The 15,356-nt window shown below is 36.1% G+C and overlaps 1 protein-coding gene across 2 annotated transcripts in view; it reads left to right on the top strand.

Annotated features, from left to right (window-relative positions):
• ZNF385D (zinc finger protein 385D) overlaps positions 1–15,356 on the top strand; it is a 437,653-nt gene that overhangs the window by 328,601 nt on the left and 93,696 nt on the right. For both annotated transcript variants that reach the window (XM_086467942.1, XM_086467943.1), the window contains one exon: positions 12,065–12,175. In XM_086467942.1, the coding sequence (XP_086324068.1) occupies positions 12,065–12,175 (111 nt within the window). The remainder of the gene's footprint in view (positions 1–12,064; positions 12,176–15,356) is intronic.

Below are 15,356 nucleotides of genomic sequence, written 5' to 3'. Positions count from 1 at the left end.
AATGCACCCATAAGGTATCTGTAGGCATCAAATTATACATAAAAAAATGAAATAATAACCTTCAAAATAACCAGAGCTGGGCTGTTTGTGCACTGTGGAGTTTCTTTTCTGAAAAGATATGCTAGCACTGCGGATGTCTTTAAGTACTTCACTTGCAGGCAACAACTAGGCAGTTCACAGGCAATAAAATTGCCTGTCTTTGCATCCATAGGTACTTGTGTTAGGTACTCCAGACACAGATGATTTTGAATCAATTATGCCTGTGCTGTTTAGTGCTAAGGCATAAGGCTGTGAATGAGAACAAGTGGATTTGCCAAAAGTTCTAGTACAGCTCAGTTTTCATATGTTAATTACCTGCCTGTAAGTGGTCTTTGTAAAGCACTGCGAAATACTCACATGAGACTTCCTATTGTGTTTAAGTTCATTATGTACATTAAATCCTTTTCGACCTGATTAATTCAAAATACTCAATGGCACCATAGCTTCACTGAATGTTAAGTGATACTGCCCTTCTGACTGGGGGTCGGCTGAGGAGGTAGAAGAACTCTCAAGGCCATTTGCCAGCAGTAGCTCAGTGTCTAGCTGCTTCATCTCTTCCTTTTTGACCAAATTCTGATTCCCATCTGCACGTCTTAGTTCGTTTGGGGTTTCACCCTGGAGGGACACAGAGCATCCCTTCTTACACACTGGACTGTAGCCTGCACCACAGTCCTCACCTGATCAATGAACATCTGACTACCTTGCGTGTGTCAGGACCCATATATAACCAATATAGTCAGAGCTGATTTGGATAAGGGCATCCAGTTTGAGTGTGACCTAAAATCATGGAGAGACTAAAATCAACATGAAGTAACTTTAAACAGTCAGAGAAATCAAGAAAAGAAGTTAATTATGTCCAAGCCAAATCACTAGTATAGAAAGAAACCATGTCACAATCAGTGGTGACGGTGAAGAAGTGAATGAATTCTCCCTTCTCATATTGTCTTTTCACAACAGGAAAAAAAAGTTACTGAAGTAGTCCGGTAAACTGAAAGCCCCTACTACCTCCACATTTGTGACTTTGTAGATATATTAGTATCTATTTATGGTAGTGCGCTCCTGGAAGGAGTGGAGATTGCTGGTTTAGACCTGTTTTAAGATATCTTGTACTTTTGGGCTGGTATTTCTCTATGTACACAAGTAGCAACAAGTTTTCTTTCCTTCCTTTGTTTCTGATTTGATCTACAAAAAGCTCAGAAGTCAGGTGCAGAATGGTACTTCCCTGGCAATACTTTTTTCCGAATTTTAATTTTGACATGTCATTCAGATAAAACTTCAAAGATTAAATTGCACGGAAACGTATGCTATTAACTTCATCTTTTTCCAAATGATGTAAAAACACGCTGAGAATTATTTTGTGCATCACATTTCAGAGATGGGTAGGAAGGGATTAAAGCACTTCAAGTAGTGAATGAGCCATAACTATATTCTCCACAGCTGTTCAGTGCACTCAGGATCATTCTAATGACTCAGTCACTAAGACTGACAGGAGAATTGAAATGAACCTCAGTGGCAATCTGTAGAGAATTACTCAAAATGTATAGTCACAATGCGGGCACCCAGTGCAGGTATAAGTGTGTTCTTTTCATCAAAAGGGAACATAATTTTGGTTTTGTACCATGAAGAAAATGTGAGACCTTTCAACTGGTGGGGAGCTGGGTTAGTAATGTAATAATCTCCATTTGTTCTAAATTATTTATTTTCTGTCTTTTTCTACTTTCTGCATCCTAAAGAGTCCAAAGCAGAAATCAAGCTGATCTTAATTTTGCAGTTACAAATACCTTATTAAAATACAAGCTACCTCCTGACCACCTATTTCCCTCATCTTCCTGGGATCTTGCTCAGCTTAGTACCAGATTCTAATGGTTTTTATTCATATGTAGTTACTATTCACAGCAAGGTTTATTTTCTTTATTATGTAGGCTCTCAAACCATATCAAAATAATTTACTACGGTTTTTTTTCCATTTACCAATTTCACATTTCTCTCTCTCTCTTAGTGGAAGTGAGTTTCCTGAACACGCATCCTGGTTCAAAAATTCAGACAGGTTTTAGAGCTGTTAATGTTATGGAGGAAATAAGCACATTAATGACTTCTTGTATGGACCATAATCTATGAGCTGAGCAAAGTTAAAATATTTTTCGCATGCGAGGAGATATAATGCTCTTAGTGATCTCTGTGAGGGCTATGAATATAACTGTGCACATTATTTAGCTTTGTATTTAAACATTAGCTCTTGTAAGGGTATATTCAGCTGCGTGTGCAAACTGTAGCACTTCAGTTCCCATATGTGAAGAGTCTGGGGAACACTATTTTTCTGTGTTGACTGCTGGTGATGAAATGAATTTAAAAACAATTTCTTGAATCTCAATATGTGAGGCAGTATGATGACAGTTGGTCACATAGTTTTATATCCTTAATTTTTTTTTTTAAGAAGGACACTAGAACATTTCTTCTGAGAAAAGGGTGTGGAGATGTTTTATGTGCTGGTATGATACCAGCAAATGTCTCATTTTCACCTGAAGTGAAATGCTTCTACCAGATTTTGAAGACAGACAGACATCCATTTAAGAACCAGGAGAGAAATGTAATGATTTTCTAATTCCTCTGTTGTAAAGGGTTGCCAGAGACCCAGTGGCTAAACAAGGAGGACAACTTTAGTAAATTTTTCAACTGAAATATTGAAGTGTTTTACTCTGAAACAGTTATAAAATGAGAATCTGAAAAAATTCTGTCTCTCCAAGATTCAGCTGCTGTATTTTAGTCTTTGTTTTATGAACATATTTGCTCACTACCCCCCCCCCCCCCCGCCAAAGACCAGGATAAAGATGTTCTGTTCCCATAACATTTTTTTTCCTTTCACGGTACCAGTTATGCATTAATGATGTCTTGGGGCCCCTTTTAGTCTCTTACTCTCTGGTTCTACAATTGTGACTTCTCCCAGTGTTAAATCTTAACTCACTAATACAGATTTTTAAATGTATTGAAATGTCATAAAAGTATAGATTTGATAGAGTGTTTTAATAATGTCTGAAGCATCCCTTGGACTTTTTCAGGTAAGAATGTATATTTTTAAACATTCTAATTATAGTCTACATCTTAGTTCTTAATGATTTCTTTGGAGTCATCAGAATACTAATTGTAAATAAGAAGAATTTTTATAATAGGCTAAAAAAGCATAGCAGCATGATCAGGAAGGTTGCATTGCAGAATTATTTTCCTACTCCTTAAACACATATATACACAGTCACTTCTCTGAAAAACATGTAGTAGTTTGCAGAGACCACTTTGGACTCTCGTACTTGTGACCAATTCACTTGAAAGAGTGAATCAAGTGCCTCTCTGCCAGTTCTGTGTCTGGCACGCATCCTGCTTTTATTGTTGTTGTGATTAGAAAGACCCACTATTATTAAATACCAATTATAACAGTTGGTCCGATTTTCTGAAATTCATTCACATATGAATGATGTTATTGGGAATTTGTTGTGTAACCCTCGTTATGCCTGCCAACCTTTTGTTCCGAGCTCTTTTCTTAAACACAAAACATGAAAATGCCCTCAGCTTTTTTTAATGTGTTGTTTTTCTCATGAGCTTGTTTTTGCGTAGTTCTTGGTTGAAGCTGAGAAAACAAACGTCATTTGTGAACCATAGAGTTTTATCTCTATTGGTATCTTTAGATATATCTTTAGAGAGAGTATAACATTTATCACTTTTTGTTTTAAGCAACTGTTTTGGGTTTAATCATATTTTTACCATCTGCCACTGCTTATTTAAGTGGGCAGCTGAAAAGAAACAATCCACCCTTTCTTTCCATACCACTTTGGTAATGCCTACTAGAAGTGGAGTGAGTAACTCTCCCACTTTCAAGGTGGTCTATTTTGTGTCAGTCCGTTTTTATGCAGCAATTGTATTGAACATTGTCCGCAGAATAATTGAGCAATAGGACAAGCATGCCACATTTGGTTGCCTTTCATCTTCTCTCCTTTGGGAGAATATTATAAGGTCTGGTAGAATTTTGTGTGTCCTTTGCATCAGCACTGGGGAACAATCATGGTTTTTATAATTCGAAAGATTGTTATCCACGTTATTCTTGCTCTGTTTGTTGAAGAAACTGGAAAACATGTTTTAAATGAGATCAGACTGAAGAAAAAGAAAGGGCCATCCCATTCCAGAAAATGAGTTGAATACCCCCACAGAGAGTTGTTCTGAGAAATACGAGGGAAATCACTTAACCCAAACTCTTCTCAGGCAAGTTTATGGATTGTGAGTCCAACTTCAGTTGTAAGGCTGTGTTTTGTCTGTGTGGCACCTTCACAGACAAATCTGAAGTCAGGAGCTGAGTGGTGAACATATGAAAGGCACTATAATAGTAAGTACTATTAGGAATATTAGATTGGGTAACTGGAACTAGTGTACACTTTTATTCTTCATTTCTGAGAAAATGCCATCTTTTATCTAACAAAGAAGTTTCGAAAATAAGTTAATTATACTTGTGAAGTGCTCACATCCTGTGCCAATGTAGACTGTAGGAGAGCCAATGAATAGGCTGGTAATTCCCATTGGGAGCGAGGTTTCAGCTTTACACAGTAAATGAGGTCTAGGGCTATTCATTGAACCCCTTGGACAAAACAACATTGAACAGTTGCTCATTAAGCGAACACTGTCCATCTTCTGAACAGAACAAAGCCAGAATCTTTCAGGAAAATTATATGAACATATTTCAAAAACGTAAATTCATAAAGGTGTTAAATTAAGGCTTATAGGCATTTCATATTTTTAAGGGCTTGATCTGCAACTATAATGTTCTTTGAGCACTGTGTATTTCTGTATTTCGCATACGTACACATACATACACAGATTTGTTCCAGTTCGACAGTCCTTCACATGTTGTTCAGTGTGTTTGATTAGCATAATCACTGTGTGATTATTTCTTACTAGCCTTAGCATATGCAAATTCTTGTCTTTTGACTGACAACCATTATTAGACAATCAGAGCATAAGGATTTGCATAATCTCTATGTGGTTACAGTATTTATGTGCAATACCACTGTGAATGCAAATCCTTTTGCTCTGACTGGTTCCTGTATATTCAAGCAGTTTGCCAGAAATACTGCTGCTGCCTCGGCATCTCATTGCCAAGTGGAATAATCTACAAGAAAAAAATAACAAAAAAAAAAAAAGCAAGAGAGAAATACTAGAGTTACATCAGAAAGGTGACCAGACAACTGCTACAATTAAATAGCTCCATAAAAAAAAAAAAAAAAAAAAAAAAAAAAAAAAGAATCTTTACACTTTTATAAGATTTCAGCAACGGAATGAAAATTTACTTTGGGAATTCATTCTGAGCTACTATTCAAGTTACATAACCACTTGCATTGTTTGGGAAGTGACTACAGTTTTATTTTTGATAGATACCACTTTTTAAAAGAAAAGTAATTCTTCTGTAAATATTACTTATTATTTTATTTGTTGCAGGTGTTGTATATGATTTAACTTATATTTAACTAGGTTGAGTAGTACTTCTGGTTTATGTACATGAGAAGCCTTACATTAGTTCTTCCCTGTTTCATTGATAAGAGCAGAAATGGTAGACACTAAGAAAAGATGTGTAATGCTGAGTTCAATTCACTGCATAATTATTCACCATAATTATTAGGGCAATACTGAATAAATTAGCTGTAAAAGGATAAACCATGCATGGTAGCACATCTAGAACATCTATTTTAACCATTTGACATCGTATTGTTCTACTTGCACACGAAACCAAAATATTGTTTAACGTTCTTTTTTTTGTGTGTGTTTAATTATGCTTACTAAGCTTTTCCCATCATTCTTTTGAATTGTGTTCTTTGGTTAGTTTATAAGATTCTTATTCACAGATTAATATGATGTTGGGAAAAAAACCCTGGACTTCTAGTCCTGACAGTGGGACATATTTCCTATGGAAATACAGGATGTCAAATATACTTAGGATCAAATCACTGAGCTGTTGTTGTACTGTCCGGTTTCTGACCTGGACACCAGTGTATTAATCTTGCATCAGGTAGATTGTAAGTTGTAGGTCTGACACTTCTGGAAAGCATCAGACCTACCACATGTGCTGCACAGATTTTATTTTAGTATTTTCAAGAGGTTAAAGATGGATGTGCACACAGAAATGAACTGCAATGTGTGATGCCTAGTAGGCCAATACTTTTGGAAGTTTTAGAACTGTTGCATATGCTTTGTCCACCTTGAATGTGCAGCTGTAGTAGATGCCAAGTATCTCCTGGAGAAGAAGGAGCTACCACTCAGCTGAACGGTGCCCATAATATGGACACTCTATACGTGCAATATAAGGGTGAATGCCCAGCAGTTCTCTGAAACATCAGAGTTTCTGCATAAGTAATAATAATATAATATAATATAATATAATATAATATAATATAATATAATACTGCTCTGTCTGTACAGTTGACCAGAATTATTGCAGGGGAAAAGACTGTGAATTCTTGATGCTCCTGAGATTGGAAAGGAACTGCTTAGTTCTCAATTGGAAATAGTCAAAGTATGCCCTAAGAAAATTTCTGGTTCAAGAATTCCCCCAGCTATATATGACAGTGGCTTTACATGATTGAGGAGCTTTCCTATAGCTTTAGTAACTGCTTTTCTGTGGTTCTACTAGTATGTCACAATTATAATGCAGTAGGCAGTTTTATGCTTGAACTGTTTGGTGTTAAAACTGCATCCATCATGCAGTCTTAAAAATGGATTAAGTTCACCAGTAAGTATAAACTGTGAAGGATATGATAATATTTTGTTATTTTTTGCTTGGTAAGGCATTGTGTATGTGGTATTTACAGTTTCAAATGCTCTTATTATTTTCACCATTTGTTGGAACATAAGAGAATGAATGAAAGGAGCCCCCACTGAGTTACCTTTATTTCTTATCAGTTTTACAATTAAGATCTTCACATAAGTCTCAACTCGTATCTGGAAATACTAATACCTTGCCTGCGAGTCTAATCATGTTACAGTGTGTGTGTTTGATTTATTTATTGTAAGTACAAAAATTATGTTTGTAGAAATGAAGACCTAGGGTAAGGTCTGCATTAGAACATCACTCCTTTAATGTTATTTTCATTGTAACATTGCACTGTGTTAGCATTTGGATTTTAAGAAGTTCTGAGAGGTGTTGATAGCTGTGTCACTGAGCTCACTTACCTATTTAAGTAACGGAGGTTACTCTTTTGGTGGGTAATATTTTGTAAATTACTACTAAAATGATCTACAGCAAATTTTCCTGACATTTTTCTGCTCACTTAATATAGGGCCATAGTGATTTGAGTCAATCTTTTGCAGCTAATTTCTTTGGCTTTGAGGTAAAAATACTTTCTTATTTGGTTGTTTTAGACTTATGATATGTTCTCTGGGCATCCGCATAACCTTCATCCTTTGACCTGGATGCTTTTGTTTATAGACAGTGCAATTCCATTAGTTTACTGCCAACCTCAAGCATCTGAAGTCATAGAATCATAGAATAGTTTGGGTTGGAAGGGACCTTTAAAGGTCATCTAGTCCAACCCCCTAAATGCCTGTGTTATGCCCCTTGGCTTTAATACACAATTAAAAAATAAATTAAAAAATAACTCCCTTTGGTTTATGTTCTTCTGTGATTTGAGCCTATATGGATCAAACTTGCATGCTTTCGTTTGCTATCGCTTTGTTGTTGTTGTTTTTAACTTGGGCTTACTCTTACGCTTCTGAGATAAGCAGTCACATAAAAAGGACTAATAAAAATTATCTATATTAAAGATTTGTTGAAATTCCTAAAAACCCATATTTTGAATTTCAGTTTCAGCATTAAAAAAATCTTCACACAAACAAAAAACCCCCACTTAGTAGTTATTTATAGAAATTATATAAAATTTACATTTTCAAAGGATCATATTTCTCTGTAGGTAAAAGGTACCATCCCAAATTCTGCCTTCTACAGCTATTTAGTGAAATTTAATGAGACAGAGACTTGGCTACAGAAGGCCTTCAAGGATAGCAGCTATGGTGATTCTGGAAAAGTTGCCCAGGCAGCTAGGATAACATGGGATCTCCTGAGTCAAGTTATTGGTGGTTTTGTGGTAGATGTTTCATCCAGAAATGTTCATGCAATAGACACTCCTTTCATCTGCAGTCCACAAAATAAAGAGCTCTTTCATGCTCTATGGTAAGCAGAAGAACAAAGAAGAATGCAGCTAAGGTCATTGATCTGACAAGGTTGAATTTGAAAAAGCAAGGAAAACCAGCTGAAAGCAGTAAGGTCAGAGCTAAGAAAATGGAGTAAGGGGACAACTTCTGCTGTGCCCTTGGTTTAAGCCTGGATTTTGCTGAACTATGGTAAGCCCATGAAGATCTTGGGAAGGCACTACAGTATTTGATCAAAGAAAGTAAATAATATCATGTTGTCACAAATTTCAGCTTGAATAATTAAAAAATAGATGATATTATCTCTGTGCATTTTATGTAATGAAAAAAAATCAACTGAAGGAAATATGAAACTTTTCATATTTATCTTCATAGCCCAAACTAACAGTTACCGTGTAGTTTACAGTGAACCTTGATCAATGCGCCGTCGCTGGACTGACCACAAGGAAAGAGGTGGCACAGCCTATGCTACATAGTAAAAGATACCTAGTGGTGGATAGTAGAAAAGCAAAATGTAGAGAACAAGTCAAACACAGGGCAGCTTGCCCTTTTTGTGTTGTAACTTGCAGTGTAAATAAGTGAACGAGTGGAAGTAAACCTCTTGCAAACCTTGCTCTCCTGCACAGCTTTGACAGCTGAATCATAATCTTTCACGTAAATTGCAAACCTCTCTGCCCTTCACAGTAAATGGGAGTAAATTAGATCAGTTGCATCTAAGAAATAAAATAAAATACCAGCAATTGTAATATAGCGCTAATGGTGAGTTTTTAGTCATAGATTTTATCAGTTTATCATGATAACTTTTATTTTGAAAGCAAATACCATTTACATAAGTTGAAATACAATCTATATGTGTAATTAGTAATATTCAGTGAGCCTGGAAATGCTTGGAGATTCTGTTAAGTATCTCAACACTTGCTGATTATCTCAGCTACATATTATTTCCCTTTTTATACTTCCCTGCGACCCTTGCTCTCTATTTTCTGCCAATCAGCTGCCTCTCTTTGTTCCTCTGACTCTCAGCAGGGCTCCTCTCTGTCTTCTAGTGACTGTGATATCTGAGTGCTTATCATGCTGCACCTCAGTATCCTGTTACCTCTCTCAAATTTCCTGCATAAAACCTCTGGAGGCTTATCTGGTGTGTTTGGGTGTTTATTTGAAATTTATGGATTGGTGGTATTTCCCAAATGAACTCTCCAGGAAAAAATAATAATGTCAAATACCTCTCCAGCATTCTACCCCAATTTTATTAGAATCTGGGGCTAAGTTTTGAAGTTTAATTCTGCTGTGCAGTATCAAAGAGCAATTGGCAGAGAAGACATTCTTACTTTGAAGCAGCTTTACTTAATCAGCTTGGAGGCTACCCAGAACGCTTCTTCATTTATAGCCACAAACACAAAAAATCATCCAGTTCACAATAAGGCCATGTAGCTGTATATCTAGAAGTCTGCATCTTTAGAAAGAGAAAGGGAAGTGTGCAGATAGATTTCTGTATCAGCAGATAAACAAGAGAAAATCTATGGAGTGATTAGGAAAAAAACTCCACATTTTTCCATGAGACCAAAGTAAAATCAAATACAAAATAAACCAAGTATTCCATTCATTCATGACTTTTCTCAATTGTGAAAAATTATTTGTCTCATTCAGTTCATTCAGCATCAGTTCCCCCAGAAATCCAGCCCCGTTTGGAGCTAGAATTCTTACTGTGAAGATGGGTAAATCCAATTAAAAAAATTAGGTTTTACACCTTGTGAACAATGGTGGTACCTTTCATACAACCCTTAGAAAGTTTCTTTGTTGGCTTTCATAACTTATGGCACTTGTAAGGTAATGTGAAAGAGTTTAACATGTTAAGACTGAAGGCTAAAATAATAGTATCTCACAACTCTGGTTAATGGGAAGGCACACATTTACACTGGATCAAAGAATGCTCAATTTCTTGTTACCATGTACTGACTTATTCATGTATCTGAGCTTGAGGCTTCCCTAAGTCTAAGTATTCTAGAACTCCAGTGGCAAAAGGAACAGCACCTAAATTTCTTTAATTTAAATTTAGGTTAAATTTCTCCAAACTTCAGCAGCAGTGAAATAGTGTCGATTAAGACCAGGTCATGCTTTAGTGTTGAAAATCACAGGATACAGGTCTATTGGTTCTGCTGGTATAAGAAGTCACCTCTTGGGTAGAGAAGCAGTTGAAATAAGAGCTGTTACTGTCTGTTTACTTTCCTCTGTGATGGTGTTCTTTCTGATCTGTATGATAGTATTTTTGGACCATGAGCTTTTTCAAGATCATGTTACTGAGTCAAATGAGTGCCCCTAGCACATGGTTTGATCACTGCAGAAAGTCTTAGACAGCATGCTGTAGTGTTTCAGAGCTTGATATACTCTGACCGTAGCCATCATTGTTATTTTGGTGTTATGTTACAGTGGCATCCCTAGTTTCTAGGTGGGACTGGTGTTCTTTTATGTTGGTGGTTGCACAGATCTATGGTATTTCAAATCTACGTATGTCACTTTCACATCAAGTTGAAGAGGATGTTCAAATTGACCATTTCTTCCAAACCTTTCTATAAAGCTCTGCCATTTCCCTTGTTCTTTTTTTTACCAATCTGAATTTTTTTCAACAGGGCTTAGTTTAATGACCTATTTCATATCCGACTCTGAAGAGCTGTCAGGCTATGCAAAAATTTCTGTAGTGATCTGTTCTGGATTCACTGCAATAGAAGCCATGAATGTCTGCCATTACAGCTTCCAGGAATATTTGATTACTCTAAGGAAAAGCTCTGATTCTTTATTTATCAAACAGCCCTTTGCTAACAGGCTAGAAAAAAAGTGAATCATGGGGACATGAGCATAAAAACTTTTTTTTTTCTCAAGACACATGTAAATAATGCTGTTTGAATATTGATTATCATCAGAGTTGGACCATTAGTTGTATCTGCATCATTAAAATCTGTGAATTTTTAGCAGTACATTTTAAAGATAAAAACTATTAGTGGCTTTACTAATAATTTTGACCAACTAGTTTGGGGAAGTCGATTTCAATCCTCCATGTAAAGAAATCTTTTGAGTAGCTTTTGTGAAATTCTCTGCCAAAATGGTACATTTCTTTATGGGACCCCTGACTTGCAGGCACTGCCAGATCAGAGTTCTGGTGGAGGTTAGTTTGGAGTAATGCTTTTCATAAGAGTCAAAATTCATCTTTAAAGTAAGGTTTATTCAAAATCGTTTCTTCTAAATGTCTGTGAAAATAATCTTTGAAGGATCTGGATATTTCATAGGCTGTGTAGAAGCTGATTTATGGAAAAGATTCATTCATTGGTTCCTGTGAAATTATTGTTTTCATAATACTGAGCTATTGTGGGCTATTCTGGAATTACTTGTAAATAATATTCTTTCACATTTCCATTGATGCTTTCTTAGAGATTTTATTTAAAATATAATTGTTTCATTTAGTGAGCTAGCTTTTCTATGATATTAAAAATACATAACATTTTCTATGATATAAAAAACATAAATTGGTTTTGATAGGTAAACTTGTTCAGCATTTACAGCTTTTAGCTTTTTAGTAAAGGGAGATTGCTGCATGTAGAACTGAACAAAGGGTATGTATTTCAAGATAGCTAGTGACACTTTTATTTATTCCTTTCTGTATTCTTTGTAAAACTGCATGAAGAAGAAATATTCCTTTTCAAAGAAAAATAATAGTTTTCTGAGTATGGAGTATGGTGTAGTGTGGAGTAGGGTATGGCGTGATGCAGAATCTGTTTTGAGACTATAGATAACATAGCATACAGTGAGTGGAACAGCAAAAGCTTTTATCTTTCTATTTCTTCTCTCTTTACAGATGGATCCAATTCAAAAAGCTGTAATAAATCATACATTTGGGGTTCCTCTTCCTCATCGAAGAAAGCAAATCATATCATGCAACATTTGCCAGCTGAGATTTAATTCTGATGTAAGTCGATCATTTTGTATCAGATTAGAAATATGTACTTATCTTCTAGGATGTGCCATAATTTGCATAAATTGAACCTAAATGAAACGTTATGATTTCAGTTTGTGGCTCAGCAGATGAAATGGCTGTAGGATGCTTCAAATAAACACAATTATTTGGTGGTGTTTAAACACCCGGCCAGATTTTCCCTGCGGATATACCCCTGCAAGCTCATCAACTTCCGTTGTGCTGCACAGTGTGTAAATAGGAAGATGGATTGATCTACTATTGCTAATAAGGCTGAAATATTTGCTGGGTCCTAATTCTTCTACCAGTCCTGGTTATGTTTGCCTTCCTTTTCAGACTGAAAATATTAGAAGTTATTCGGATAGACTTAGAGTCCTTGTGGATCTACCTTCCTTTTTCTACCCTTACAAAATTATCTCTGTTTAGCCAGAATTGTGTTTTAGTGTTCCTGTCCTGCCAGTACAAGCTTTTAAAGATAAAACAAAAACAAAACAGGTGATTTTTGTCAGTTGACAGTTGCCTTACATCCTGTCAGTCCTGCAGCAATGAAGCAGAGCAAACTGAACTGGAGATGGTCTCTAATATACAGAGGAAACCTGTCCCCCATAATTACCCAAGGAAGCTATGCTGTGGTGCTCCTTGCCAAAGCATACCTGATTTTTCTGGATCATTATGTGTGCAGACAAAACCTGACATAGTACAACATGTTTTCTTCTATTCTAATCTCTTCAGGAAGTTTCTTGACATGGGCATTGCTGGTGGAAACTTATCTTCCTCTACTAAATGTCTTTCATTTACTACCTGTTTTACTAATTTAAATATGGAAGTTACTTCTGCCAGAATAAAACTCTTTAAATTTAGAGTGAGGTCTAACCTGGAAATGTCCACAAGGATCCTTCCTTATCCTAGTCGTATGAAGAAGTGAAATAATTCTTGTGTGCTGCTGCTTCTTTGTAGGCAGCCATTTATGTAGGGTTTTTACCTGTTCTTAATTTAGCAATTATTTAGCAAAGCCATGAACTTGTCAAAAACTTAAATTGAACCTTGAACCTTCTTTTAAGGCTTGGCCACCTAGGGATGAAAGTAATGCAGTTCTCTTCGTTCCATTCAGCTTTATATTCCTTAGAAATAATTTTAGCGAGATCTCAGTCACAATTTCCAGACCAGTCAGCATCATGTACTTACTTTCACTGATGACTCTAGGTTTTCTAGTTCATGGACTAAATGGACACCTTCCTCTTATAACATTGACATCATTCTCAAACTGGTTCAAGGAAGGGTAATACATTCTCTGGAGCTGTCATGTCCCTCACAGATAAAAATAGAAGAGTCAAATTAGGCTCTTCCCTTTAGAAGCCAGATGCTAGAATTAGGACTGTGGATACTGAGGCATTCATGGAGAGGGGACTGTGGAGACTTCTGGGCCACAGGGGATCCCACTGACTGAGCAGGCCAGCTCATCACTCATAAGTTTCAGCTTTGTCTTTGGAAAAAGCATGTCACACTGAATCATGCATAGCATATAGTTGCAAGAGACATCAAACACTTCAGTATTACATACCGAAGTGAAACACCTCCTTTCAGAGAGGGTAGACCATTTGTTAGTCTGAAAAAAGATCCAGACAAAACAGGGGATGGACACATCATTAAAATGACTTAGTCATTAGCAGATACACAACTCAGATTGATATATGGAGTGGAAAATTTTCCAGATGACAGGAGCTAGGTTCCCATACTCTTCTTTTCTGCTGCTCTTAGAAAGGATTCCAAAGAAAAGAGGGGAAAGAAGCAGTGATCGTTTTCAGTCACATACAGTGTCCAAAAAATTGCTTTCAGAAAATTCAGACTGTTCACAGAAAACTCTCGGAACAAAAGCTGTTAAGCAGATATTTAGTTTTCCCTTCATACTTTCAAGTGATAGAGGCTTGAACTCCAGTTCACCAACTCTGTTCAGTAGAAGGTTGTTCTAATACTCTATTCTCTCAAAGTAGATCAGTATCATTAACGTTATGGGATGGGGAGACCTTCTTGCTGAGTATGTTTCACTTTCCACTTTTAACAGTCACTTAATTTTTAAAGCAACCCAAGTGTTGCTGAGTGATGAAAAGGTTACAATCCATTGTTGCCCATTGATTAACCTGGGATGATATCTCTCCCCCTTTTCCCTTTCACGCAGAAGAGATTTGTGGACATCTTTATGATGGTCTCTTCTCATTCCAGTGCATATAGTTGTTACTGCTGAAAATCACAAAGTGCTCTGCTGAGGCTTTTCAAGAAATAATAACTAGTTAGAGTTCCACTGCAGTTTAGAAATGCTTTTCTGCAATGTGAGGGGAATAGGCAGAGCTAAATTTCTCTGTTGCTTGGGTAATTCTGAGTTTTTGAAGCAAAAATGTGCTAAACTAAAGATTTAATGTTGAGACTCAAAGGAAAGATTGCTTTGAAGAAAAAGAGCGCTTAGCTATCATTTTTGATAACTCTACTATATGAATGGCAAGCACACAAATTGTAACTTTTTCTATTATTATTATTAAAAAGTTTTCATTTACTGAATATTCCCACCTTTCATTTTCATCATATTTTGTTAAACATGATTTAAAACCATACCAACAATAAGTAGCTGTTCTGTTCAGAAATCTAGGGCTTTGTAGCTGTTCTACCAATATGTGTTTATTTTTAGATGCTGGAGATAGGATTCATCAGAAAGTGATGAATAGAAATTCCATTTACCTACTGCACAACAGTATTATGAAAATGTTTAGTATAAAACTGGTCTGCAAGATTTTTCATTTTTGCAGAGAATACAGAATTTTCTCCTCTTTGATGCAGAAGAGCTTTTTTTCTGGTTACATGGTACCAAAATTACATTTCAAAGAAAAATGAGAAAAGGCAGTACAATAGTCTAAAATCGTTTAGCTTCTTTCTAAAGGAGTTATCTATAAATCTTCATGACAGCTGTGTGTTCAGTATTTCTTTTTAAAATAAATCTTCTCATACAAGGGAAGGGAGGAATGAGCAAGTAGCCAAAGCCTCTCCATGCTGAGGGAAAAACATGAGAGCAGCAGAGGTAGGTTCTGTGGAGTCTGTTTCAAGCAGAGAATTTTTCATAATTTTTTTTTGCGTTGAGAAGGAACTGTATATAACATTTACATTCACATTGTGCATCCAAAAGAGG

Source organism: Leptosomus discolor, chromosome 7 (assembly GCF_034619465.1).
Source record: "Leptosomus discolor isolate bLepDis1 chromosome 7, bLepDis1.hap2, whole genome shotgun sequence".
Classification (NCBI taxonomy): Eukaryota; Metazoa; Chordata; class Aves; order Leptosomiformes; family Leptosomidae; genus Leptosomus; species Leptosomus discolor.
The sequence above is the reverse complement of the archived record's forward strand: the minus strand, read 5'-3'. Positions and strand labels throughout refer to the sequence as shown.